The 12,222-nt window shown below is 44.3% G+C and overlaps 2 protein-coding genes across 3 annotated transcripts in view; both read right to left on the bottom strand.

Moving 5' to 3' along the window:
* Positions 1 to 949, bottom strand: part of EFCAB13 (EF-hand calcium binding domain 13) — a 113,368-nt gene extending 112,419 nt beyond the window's left edge. Inside the window, exon 1 of the mRNA XM_053363677.1 lies at positions 683 to 949. The gene's annotated coding sequence lies outside the window, so the exon portion shown is untranslated. The remainder of the gene's footprint in view (positions 1 to 682) is intronic.
* A 4,861-nt stretch (positions 950 to 5,810) lies between these two features.
* Positions 5,811 to 12,222, bottom strand: part of LOC128400950 (uncharacterized) — a 30,753-nt gene continuing 24,341 nt past the window's right edge. For both annotated transcript variants that reach the window (XM_053363700.1, XM_053363701.1), the window contains 5 exons: positions 11,461 to 11,622; positions 9,961 to 10,032; positions 8,507 to 8,647; positions 7,832 to 7,903; positions 5,811 to 6,667 (listed from right to left, as the gene is read on the bottom strand). In XM_053363700.1, the coding sequence (XP_053219675.1) occupies positions 6,228 to 6,667; positions 7,832 to 7,903; positions 8,507 to 8,647; positions 9,961 to 10,032; positions 11,461 to 11,622 (887 nt within the window). In that variant the 3' untranslated portion in view covers positions 5,811 to 6,227. The remainder of the gene's footprint in view (positions 6,668 to 7,831; positions 7,904 to 8,506; positions 8,648 to 9,960; positions 10,033 to 11,460; positions 11,623 to 12,222) is intronic.

Below are 12,222 nucleotides of genomic sequence, written 5' to 3'. Positions count from 1 at the left end.
CCCCCCCAAAATAGCCACATTTTAAAAGGGTATAGGATGGCCATCAGATCAACCAAAGGCCTGGTTAAAAAAGAACGTTTTTGCCTGGCGCCTTAAGGTGTATAATGAAGGCACCAGGCAAACCTCCCTGGGGGGAGCATTCCACAGATGGGGAGCCACCGCAGAGAAGGCTCCGTTCTCGTGTTGCCACCCTTGAAGGAGGGCCTCAGAAGATGATCTCAGGGTCCAAGTAGGTTCATATGGAAAGAGATGGTCCTTGAACTATTGCAGTCCTGAGGTGTTTAAGGCTTTATAGGTCAAAACCAGCACTTTGAATTGGGCTCGGAAACTAATTGATAGCCAGTGCAGTTGAACCAGGATCGGTGTAATATGCTCAAACCAGCTTGGTCCAGTGAGCAACCTGGCCGCTGAATTCTGCACTAGCTGAAGTTTCCGTACCGTCTTCAGAGGCAGCCCCATGTATAACGCATTACAGTAATCTAACCTTGAAGTTACCAGAGCATAGACAACAGTAGTTAGGCTATCCCTGTCCAGATAGGGGCGTAGCTGGTCCACCAGCAGAAGCTGATGGAAGGCACTCCGGGCCACAGAGGCCACCTGGGCCTTGAGTGACAGCAAAGGATCCAGGAGTACCCCCAAGCTGCGAATCTGCTCCTTCGTAGATGCATACAGAAATACTTACACAAAATGCCTCTGTTGCTAATCCACTTGTCAAGAAGTTGCAGGGATTAGCAAACCTCTTGGAAACGACTGGGCAGCCAGAATGGAAAGAAAAGGATGTAGCACAGCCAGGATAGTCAACATGAGCAAGGGGAAGTTCTTCTGATCTTCTCCTGGCACCATGAAGAAGGTCTTAAGTTTGGTGCCGAGCGAAGGGATAGGAGGGCCAAGAGAGTTTGGTGGAATTGGCTCTCTGATGATGGATGTGCAGCCCTCCTCCACACCAAGTTCTCTCCCACTACTTTGACCTCAACTGTTGCATGGAGAAGTTCCAATCTAGTGATGTCACAGAGTAAAAGGTGACCCATGTGGTAGAAAATAACATCCTGAGTTGGGAGGTGAAAGAGAGACTCAGCTACTTGACGTTGTTCTGAACCTGTAGCTATAGAATCATGGAGCCAGAAGGGTCTTTATGAGTTCCATATAACGCGTATTCCCTTTGAAGGCCAAGCCATCAAGAACATCATGGGTGGTCTTCTACATTCTGTTGGAAAACCTCCAAAGAAGAAGACCTCATTGTGCTTTGGGAAAAGGGAAACAGGATCCATTGATTAACCATCTTTCGTGTTGCTTAACCGTTTTACCTTGCCAAGGCAATCCCTTTTTCCTATTTAGAAATGCCATCACATTTCCTACCCTGAACCTCATCCCCTGCCTCAAGTGACCTAGACTGCTAGTTAGATGACAATAAATAGTCTATTTACAAAGGCAAAGTGAAGCAGAGTTAGACTATAAGCAACCTTTCCTTACAAAAATGCTAGCTTAATGCCTTTCCATTATCAAAGCTGGGATAGCTCAGTTGATAGAGCAGGAGACTCTTAATCTCAGGGTCGTGGGTTCAAGCCCCACATTGGGCAAAAGGTTCCTGCACTGCAGGGGGTTGGACTAGATGACCCTTGTGGTCCCTTCCAACTCTACAATTCTATGATAAAGGGTAAAGGGGACCCCTGACCATTAGGTCCAGTCGTGGCCGACTCTGGGGTTGCGGCGCTCATCTCGCTTTATTGGCCGAGGGAGACGGCGTACAGCTTCCGGGTCATGTGGCCAGCATGACTAAGCCGCTTCTGGCGAACCAGAGCAGCGCACGGAAATGCCGTTTACCTTCCCGCCAGAGCGGTACCTATTTATCTACTTGCACTTTGACGTGCTTTTGAACTGCTAGGTTGGCAGGAGCTGGGACGGAGCAACGGGAGCTCACCCCGTCGCGGGGATTGGAACCACCGACCTTCTGATCGGCAAGTCCTAGGCTCTGTGGTTTAACCCACAGCGCCACCTGCGTCCCTTCAATTCTATGATATCTGTCTACATATTCAGTTGATCAGAGTAAGTTGGATGCAGAGAAGCATTCTATGAAGGCCACACCTTCCTTCAGTGGAGGAAACTCTTCCTTCTGCATCTAACAACAAAAGATTTAGCTTGGTGCATGCCTCCAAGGCAAACCATATTATTATTATTATTATTATTATTATTATTATTATTATTATTGGAATTTATATACCACCCTATACCTGGAGGTCTCAGGGCAGTTCACAAAATAAAATCCAGATATAAAACCACAAAATACATAATAATAATAATAACAACAACCCAATAGCCCCCACCCATAACATTCCAATAACAGCTTCATTATAACAATACCATTGTAGTTTTATAAGAAATTCAGTTGACTCATATAACAATTCTTCTTATTACAGTGGTACCTTGGTTTAAGAATTTAATCTGTTCCAGAAGTCTGTTCTTAAACCAAAACCGTTCTTAAACCGAGGCATGCTTTCCCATATGAGGCCTCCTGCCGCTGGGGCGCTTCCACCATTCGGCTTCCATTCTTAGACTGAGGTAAAGTTCTCAAACCAGGACATTACTTCCAGTTTTGCGGAGTTCGCAGACCAAATCATTCTTAAACTGGACTGTTCTTAAACTGAGGTACCACTGTATTACTATTATTGCTGTTTTTCATTACAGGTGTTAAATTAGCATAACAAGGCTAAAGACATGGTGTTGCTAGGAATGCCTCAGATAGCGTGCTACTTTGCTTTGGAATAACATCAGATCACACTTTGGTTCTGAAGCCTCTTGAGCGGAATGTAGTCCAGCGATAATTCCCACGTTCACGTTGAAGGAAGAAAGCGTGAGGTCCGACGAGTCCATGAAGAGGAAAAAACAGGAACAGCTGGCGGGCGGCAAAGAGGGAGATCCCCGACCACATCTTGCCTTTACAGGGCAGGCCACGCCCCCGAACCAGCCGATTGGCCAGCCAAGGGGTGACGCAGCCAGGAATCCCCCCAATCGCACGGGGCTGGCCTCCACACACATGGAGAGGATGTGAAGCCTGCAACCCCACCTCCTCCTTAAAGCGGAAGTGGTCCTATCACACATCTAAAATGCACATGAGTTAGGCTATTAGCTCCGATACCACCAAACCTTAATTAAATCCTAGCACCTATAAATCTATATAACAATGCTCTAACTTCAGAGTCTACTGGGTGGGGTTGTTGCTATCAGAGCATTGATTCCTCCCCTGAAATTGTCTTTTATCGTGCTTCCTACCCCAAACTTCTTACTTTTCACTAACCCCCTTTCTCCTCTCACTTTTGTTTTTGGTTTTAAATATTTTTTATTAAGTTTTACATTTTTATCATAAGAACATCATATCAACTAACAACAAATTCAATTCCCGGATTCTCCCCACCCCCGCCGGCGATTTCCCTCAACTTTTACTTCTGTTTCCCCCCCCCCCCATAGTAGCTTCTCCTGCTTGCTGTATTATATCTTAATATTATATTCTTTAAATTAAATATTGTTATGTTCTTATCATTTTATCATCACCTTTGTAATTTCTGTATTTGTTTTTGTTAATTGTAAGTGTTTACTCAACACCTACTAGTGAGTCCATTTCTTTACATTGGTTCCATAAATACAACATACCGGTAAATGGTTCCCAGTCCTTTTTAAAATCTCTATTGTCCTTGTCTCTAAGTGTTTCAGTTAACTTCGCCATTTCAGCATATTCCACCAGTTTTTCTTGCCAATGTTCTTTAGTTGGTATTTCTCTCACCTTTCATTGGATGCTGTTTAGAGAGGGCTCCCCTTTCTTATTTCTCTTCCTGCAAAACTATTCACACTGTGAGTGGGATACAACACACCCCAACAATTCCTATCCCACTTCTCTCAACTTTCCTCTTCCTGATTTCTCATCATGCCTGCACCTCCCACCAGGGCTTTTTCTGATTTATCTCTGCATGCTAACAAGAGAGGTGTGGCCTCCAGACTGACTTGATTGATTGCTGCTGGGGCTTCCTGCAAAGACTTGCCTAATCAGGGCAGCATGGCTGTCTCCTCCTCACAGTAGGCTTGCTAGGGTTAACCACCGTGTTGTATTCAATTAGAGCGAGTAGATTTCATATATATATATATGCCTGTTGTCTTTGTCCATGGAGTTTTCTTGGCAGGGATACTGGAGTGGCTTGCCGGTTCCTGCTCCAGGTGGATCACGTTTGGTCAAAACTCTCCACTATGACATGTCCATCTTGGGTGGCCCTGCACGGCATAGCTCATAGCTTCTCTGAGTTATTCAAGCCCCTTCGCCACGGCAAGGCAGTGATCCATGAAGGGATCTTCATGGATCTTCATGGCCACCTCATGAGAAGAGAAGACTCCCTGGAAAAGACCCTGATGCTGGGAAAGATTGAGGGCACAAGGAGAAGGGGACGACAGAGGACGAGATGGTTGGATAGTGTTCTCGAAGCTACCAGCATGAGTTTGACCAAAGTGCGGGAGGCAGTGGAAGACAGGAGTGCCGGGCGTGCTCTGGTCCATGGGGTCACGAAAAGTCGGACATGACTAAACGACTAAACAACAACAACAGATTTCATTTTTACACACTTCCAGCACACATTTTGCATGGCTGAATTGGGACTTCTAAGCTCTGTTGTTAATTGATCCTGCAGATCCAGGATGAATGCAGGATTTAAAAGTGTGATCTTACATTGCCATCCATTGAGATAGCTCGGTCAGTAGAGCATGAGATTCTTAATCTCAGGGTTGTGGGTTCAAGCCCCACATTGGGCAAAAAGATTCCTGCATTGCCGGGGGTTGGACTAGACGACCCTCGTGGTCCCTTCCAACTCTACAGTTCTAAAATATTCCAAGAGTTTGGGATAGTCTTGGAAGAAACTGTTTCTGGCCAGCAGAGCTATGGGGAATGGCGAACTGTGCTTCAGTTGTGTTAAGTTGTGGGTGAACATATCAGACGACACAGTGATTCTTCAGGCAGCTCTTGTTTATTCACAGGCCAGAACAGAACAGAACTGAAGGGTTCAGCCAACCTGCTTATATAGAGCTCAACTACAAAGCAACAGTAACAACTTTCTGTAACTATCCAATCACTGAATGTCACTTTCAATTCCTTATTTGCATATGTGAATCTGAGTGAAAACTATGTACAGTATCCCCCTGCTGGCCCAGGGTGAGAACTTCAGTACATAACAAGTTGCAGTGTAACAATTCTACCCTAGGTACCTGTAAGCTGAAGTGGTTAAAAGGAAAGAAGAGAAGTATTGGGCATTTGGCTTGGTTTGCTTAGACGAGACATGGGGGCAGAGGACTATGGGGTGATTTGTTTTCCCATCTCCACTTTCACTGGTTAAAAGCCCCCACTATAATATGTAAAGGTAAAGGTTTAGAGGTTTAAAGACACCCTCAAGGCGAATCTTAAAAACATGTAGTATAAACACCAACAACTGGGCAACACTGACCTGAGAGCGCTCCTATTGGAGAATAGCCTCTACCAAAGGCGTCATGGACTTTGAAGAAGCAGGAACTCAGGATGAACAGGAGGAACGAGCTAAGAGGAAGGCACGTTTGGCAAATCCTCACTGTGATCAACTCCTGCCCAGAAACCTATGTCCCCACTATGGACGGATTGGCCTCCACAGTCACTTATGGACATATTCATGGAAGACAATCTTACGCGGCTATGAGTGATCACCAAAGAGATGTAATCTAGAGGCTTCAAAAACCTTGGCACTTGTCTTGATGTTGATTTGTGTTGGTTTCAAATGCACTTTGCAAAAAGATGACAGCAACAGCGATAAATAGGCCAAGGTTTTTGTTTATTTTTAAGAAGCAGAAGAGAATGGTTTGGAGAAACAGGTCTGCTAGACTTTATTCAAGTCTGCCAACGAGTCGTTCATCGAGTCCCCTCCCCATGCGATCCTGGCTTCCATTCTGGAAATAGGCTTCAGCGGCGCATATCATGGCCTGGCGCAGGGAAGCAATGAGAAACACTCCAAAGATTCCCTTGTACTTGATCAGGAGGAGTAACTGTATCTGGTTTGGGGAGTTTTTCTAAATAGAATTTCTGCCAAACAGGAAACCAAAGATCTTTTATCAGTTAAACTCACTTGGATAGAAAGGTGCCTTGAGGATGCAAAGCACCCTTACTTGAGGGCTTAAAGTCTGATGAGGACTTTGTCTCCTCAATGTAGTCATGGCTTTACTTTTTGTTGTTATTGTTGTTGTTCTTCTTCTTCCTGGATGGTGTCTGTCTGGCCAGTAGAGCCTGTCTGTGCCTCTGTCACCTCCATGGCGTCATGGTCTTTATCTCCTCCCTCTGTGTTATGCACAGAAGATGTAGATCTGGTACTTCTCAGGTCAGTAGCATCCAACTGAGATTTTGTTAGCTTGATGCCACTGCCTTTATCTCCCTCATTTGATGAGATGACAGCGCTGGGCCTCTTCTGGTCAGACTTCCAGGATAACCTTCTCTTTGGCGGGGCAAAAACAAGGTCTTTATTTGAACATGACAATGTCATCAGGGGGATGGGGCACTTGGTAGTGATGAAATCCTCATTGCAGTATTTCTTTCTCCATCTAGCATCTGCATTGACAAGCTCAGTCACATCACGGAAAGGGCTCGCGTCCATGGCGTCGCATTCATGTTGCAAACCTGTTGGGGAGAAGCAGAAAGATCATTCGCCGTGAAGGCTTCCACAAACATGGTGCTATGTCATTACATCTCTGACTTCCAAAACACCCCCTTGATGTTGATTTTTAAAGCTGATCCTCAGAGCAAGACATGCAACACCTTTATAGGAAACAGCAACAAGTATGGGAAGGATGAACAAGCTGCAGGGAACTGTTATAAACAAAACCTGCCCTTTTTCCTTTATGGGGTATCCAAGAGCCCATATAGAGTCCTTACGTAGGTTCCCTATTGGTAGGAGAAAATAATAGAAGCCATCCAGAGAATATTGAGAAGCAAAGCAGCTAGTAAGCCTGATCTTTATTGATCTGTTGCAACAGGGTCCTCACTCACCACACGCGGGAGGGAGGAGGAACCCAGGACAATGGTGTGCAAGCCTTTATATAGACTTTTGAAATTGCCACCCTGTAGATCAAGACCACCCCCAGATACATCATACCTACATCACAGAAAAGGTGGTCTAAAACAGAAATTTGATTGTTTTTCTCCTGTTGTCGTTTATCTCCAGTCTGGCAAGGTTACTTGATTAGATTGCCTGGGTAGCCTGGCCAGTCTTTTGTAATGATAAATACTTAGTTCCTGGGCCAGGTCACAGGCTCACACCCTATTCATATCTTAAATGTGCCCTTAAGACAGGATTTGTGAGGAAAGAGACAATGGGGAGGTTTCCCACTTTGACCTTGCAGAGAAGACATTTGCTCAGTTTGGGAATCAAAATGGTTTCAGGTTGGTCTTCCTGTGCTGATCTATGCACGTGCTTGGTTGGTACACTTATGAACATTTATCATATATCTATGCCAACTAAATCAATATTGTGGGCCAGATTCATGTGTCAGATGAAACCCTGTGGAGGTCCCCAGGCAGTCGAAATCTTGGGGGGGGGGCCATGCTCTCGCTAGTCCTGGGGCAGACAAAAGGAGACTCCATGATGGGAAGGCAAATACCCCCTCTATAGCAGTGCATGAGTCATTGTAGGTATGCACAATCATAGAATTGTTGAGTTGGAAGAGCCCCTGTGGATCATTTAGTCCAACCCCCACAATTCAGTATCATTGGCTATAAAAGTTATAAATGGAAACCATACTATGTCAAAATGATATCTTTTAGCCAAAGCACTAGGCAACCCACCTTCTTCCTCAAAGCCTCTTTGCAGTCCCCATGCAGTCTGAAGGAAGCTCAAAATGTCCACATTCCCATTCTCTACAAACGGAACAAAATGTATGTTTCCTGAGAAAGGTCTAGTTTGTTTCAGCTTATCACGTAAAGAAGACCTTTTGATATAATAGGTGCCTTAAAGTTGTGCCTACGATTGTTCAAATAATTAATTTTGTAGGATATATATATATATATATATATATATATATATATATATATATAATTTTGTTTTGATTTTAATGTTGTGATCCATGGATAATTGTTGACATATTTGCCTTTGTCATGGTTTTGCAGAAGGGCGTGTTGTTGCATGTGTCTTAAATAAGCAAATATTTTCAAAAGTTGGGCATAGCAAGAGGGAAGGCTGGGACTCAGGAGTGGCACCCCTCCAAGCCTAGAATTTGTTTCATGGTTTAAAAGTGAGAAGAGAACTTGGAGAGGAATCACAACTGGATATGAAGCATCAAACAAGAACTTCTGTTGACGTCAAAAGAACTGGAAAACAGGCCAAATTTTCCAGCTCCAGCTTCATCCATTCAATTTGGATGAAGAACTGACCAACAGACACCTCCACAAGTTTTACTGGCTAATACCATGTCTGATATCCTTTCTGCAACTTGTTCTCTTGGAGCGCACTGAGATACTCACTAACTTCAGTGCATCGCAGCGCCTGTTGTATCTGCTCGTTGTTCAAGTTGACTCCCAGGCCTATCAAGACTGTTTCCAAGTCATCAACGGCCACCATACCTTTATTTATTTTCCTGAAAATCCAAAGAATAGTCTGGAAATCTAAAGGACGCACATGGGAAAGAAAGGACAACAATTACTCAGCCTGAAATTACCTTCAACCTTCAGGAACAAGAAGCCGCAACAATAACAGACTGGCATTACAAGCTACAAGAATTTGCTGAAATGGCGCAGTTGACAAATACCCTGAGAGGCAATTCAAAACAAAAATTCATGGAAAAGTGGGATAGATATAAAACATATGTTCAAAAATACAGTAAAGGTTTGCTATCTATGCTAGCATTTGATTGACGTTGGAGTGAGACTGAGTTGAGAAATAAGACTAAGAGCACATATTGATATAGGAATGTATTAGATAATATGTAAAGAAATATACAATAGTAAGAGTACATTCATTTGTAAAAAAGGAATATACAACGGGAAAGACAGGAAGTCTAGTGTGTTGGTATGTATATGATTGCGGGGGGGAATTGTTTTTGTTTTTTCTCTTTGTTCTTTCTTTTTTGTTTCCTTTTCTTTCTAGGTATATAAAATTTGTATATAATTTTTGTACACACGTTGGAAATTATATTATAGTAAGTCCTGTAATGTAATATGACGTTTACCGATGTAATATAAGAATGTTAACAAATAAATAAAATGCAAATTCAAAAAAGAAAAAAGAAATTACCTCCAACCTTTAATTGCCAGGTGATGTTGGTGTTTAGGCTGCGTGGGCAGATCGATGGAGCCAATATGGCGCTCCTACCAATTTGCTGAGGTGACCCCCACCTTGCTGCTACCCCACCCAAATTCAGTCCCATCCAGGTAAGCTGGTGTTGGGCGGACAAGCCCACAGCTCTGCCTCCAACTTCAGCTCTACCACTGAAATAAAACCGACCCCCAAAAGGCCAGACACCCAGATTGGCACAGAGTATGTTTTTGTAAAGCAGCATCAACAACTGCAACAATGGATAAATCTTTTTGTTAAGTTGTGGGTGAACATATCAGACGACACAGCAATTCTTCAGACAGCTCTTGTTTATTCACAGCCCAGAACAGAACTGAACTGAAGGGTTCAGCCAGCCTGCTTATATAGAGCTCCACTAGAACGCAACAGTAGCCATTTTCTGTAACTATCCAATCACTGTACGTCACTTTCAATCCCTTATTTGCATATGTGGACCTGAGTGAAAACTATCTACAGTATCCCCCTGCTGGCCCAGCATGAGAACTTCAGTACATAACACTTTTAACTTGTGCAGAGAGGGTGGAGGAGAGAGAAACAGTCGACAGGAATGCAGAGAGTGACATACAGAGCAACAATAGGAAAGCGGCCATCTTTCCCCTCGCTCCCTCAGTTTCCTTTATCATACCCTCTGTGTCTGTGAAAGGCGAGGTATTGTTCACAACTTCCAAGAATTCAGAGAAATCCAGAGTCCCAGATGCTGTAACGGAGAAAGACACAGAAGCTGAGTTGAAGTATGTGTAGGCGCATCACATCGCAACCTAGTTTTGTGCAACTATTCAGGTGTTTCTGTTACAGAAATTAATACTGTGCAGTTTGAAGTGACTGGAAGCATACAAACTGGCTCCTTTGGAAGAAAACATTGTCCAGGCCCAGAAAAATATTATTCAAACTTTGACTTGCAGAACTCTTCAAAAACAGAACATAAGCATCACAGATACATCCAAATTATCCATATATTGTCCAGCACAGGCTCAACAACTTAGAAAATATGAAATAATTCAAGCAGACCTAGAAACAGTTTCTCCCCACAGCCTGCTTTCCATCCTTCATTGGCCTTAAGATGTTTACTCTCCCTTCAGGAGAGAGTTTCATTTACATCCACACTTCATGAAGTTTGGGAGACAAAAGAACTTTCAAAATGGAGATTTGCAGGTCATTTAGCAGCTCAGCTGTTTCTCTACCTGCCACCCTGCTATTTGTAATGTCTTCCGGTTTAGGCTTATGATAAAATAACAATAATTTATTATTTATACTCCACCCAGCCACTCTGGCAGCTCCCAATAGATTAAAAACAGAATAAAACATCAAACATTAAAAACTTCCCAAAACAGGGCTGCTTTCAGATGTCTTCTAAAGTCAGACAGCTGTTTATTTCCTTGACATCTGATGGGAGGGCGTTCCATGGGGTGGGTACCACTACCGAGAAGGCCCTCTGCCTGGTTCCCTGTAACCTCACATATTGCAGGGAGGGAACCGCCAGAAGGCCCTCGGAGCTGGACCAGGCTGGATGATGGGGGTGGAGACGCTCCTTCAGGTATACAGGGCCAAGGCCGTTTAGGGCTTTAAAGATCAGCACCAACACTTTGAATTGTGCTCAGAAATGTAGAGTGGTGCCTCGGGTTAAGTACTTAATTCATTCTGGAGGTCCGTTCTTAACCTGAAACTGTTCTTAACCTGAAGCACCACTTTAGCTAATGGGGCCTCCTGCTGCCGCCGCGCTACCAAAGCACGATTTCTGTTCTCATCCTGAAGCAAAGTTCTTAACCCGAGGTACTATTTCTGGGTTAGATGAGTCTGTAACCTGAAGCATATGTAACCTGAGGTACCACTGTACTGGGAGCCAATGTAGGCCTTTCAGGACCGGCATTATATGGTCTCGGTGGCCAAGGTATAAAGAAACTTGTTCTTGTGGAACACAAATTGTCCTTCAGTCTGTTCACCCCACCCTCAACTGTGCAGGAGCTGGATCTGACCCACTTAAATCAGTGCACGTAGCTGTTTTCATATAGCAGTTGGATTTCAACAGGGCTTCTGGGCATATCAAAGTTCCCCAAGATTGCATCCAACGAAGATAAAACTACTGCCAGGGAAAACCACAGATCTGAGGATGAAGGTTGTCACATACCGGTCACCTTGACATGCCTCAGCGTCCGACGCATTTCAGCATTGGTCACTAGGATGCCCAGGGTGTGCAAAGTCAAGAGGAGATCGCTGGTGTGAATCATTCCAGACTTAAGTGTGCTGAAAACAGTGCAGGCCTTGGAGAGCCCTGAAGAGGATGCAGACTCTGGAAAGTAAGGATGAGAGTGCATTGGTTTCTGGAACTGATTGTGAAAAAGAACAAGAGGCAAAAAACTTTGGGGGAAGGGTCATTGTTCAGTGGTAGAGTAAAAAGGTTAAAGGTAAAGGTAAAGACAGCTTTCCAGGTCATGTGGCCAGCATGACTAAACCACTTCTGGCGCAACGGAACACCTTGACAGAAACCAGAGCGCATGGAAACACCGTTTACCTTCCCGCCACAGCAGTACCTATTTATCTACTTGCACTGGTGTGCTTTTGAACTGCTAGGTTGGCAGGAGCTGGAACAGAGCAACAGGAGCTCACTCCATTGCAGGGATTCGAACCGCCGACCTTCTGATCAGCAAGCCCAAGAAACTCATTGGTTTAGACCACAGTGCCATCCACGTCCTGGTTCAGTGGTAGAGTATTTGCATGCAGAAGGCCCCAGGTTCAGCATCTCAGCATCACCAAGCAGGGCTGGGAGACCCGTCTGAATCCCTGGAGACCCACTGCCAATCAAGGTAGCTAATAATGAGCTAGATGGATCAATGCCCCCCCCCAAACTAGAACACAAAACCTTACTGTATTCAAATGCATCAGCTTAGAT

Source organism: Podarcis raffonei, chromosome 13, assembly GCF_027172205.1.
Source record: "Podarcis raffonei isolate rPodRaf1 chromosome 13, rPodRaf1.pri, whole genome shotgun sequence".
Lineage (NCBI taxonomy): Eukaryota > Metazoa > Chordata > Lepidosauria > Squamata > Lacertidae > Podarcis > Podarcis raffonei.
Note: the sequence above shows the minus strand (reverse complement) of the source record. Positions and strands in the feature narration are given on the sequence as shown.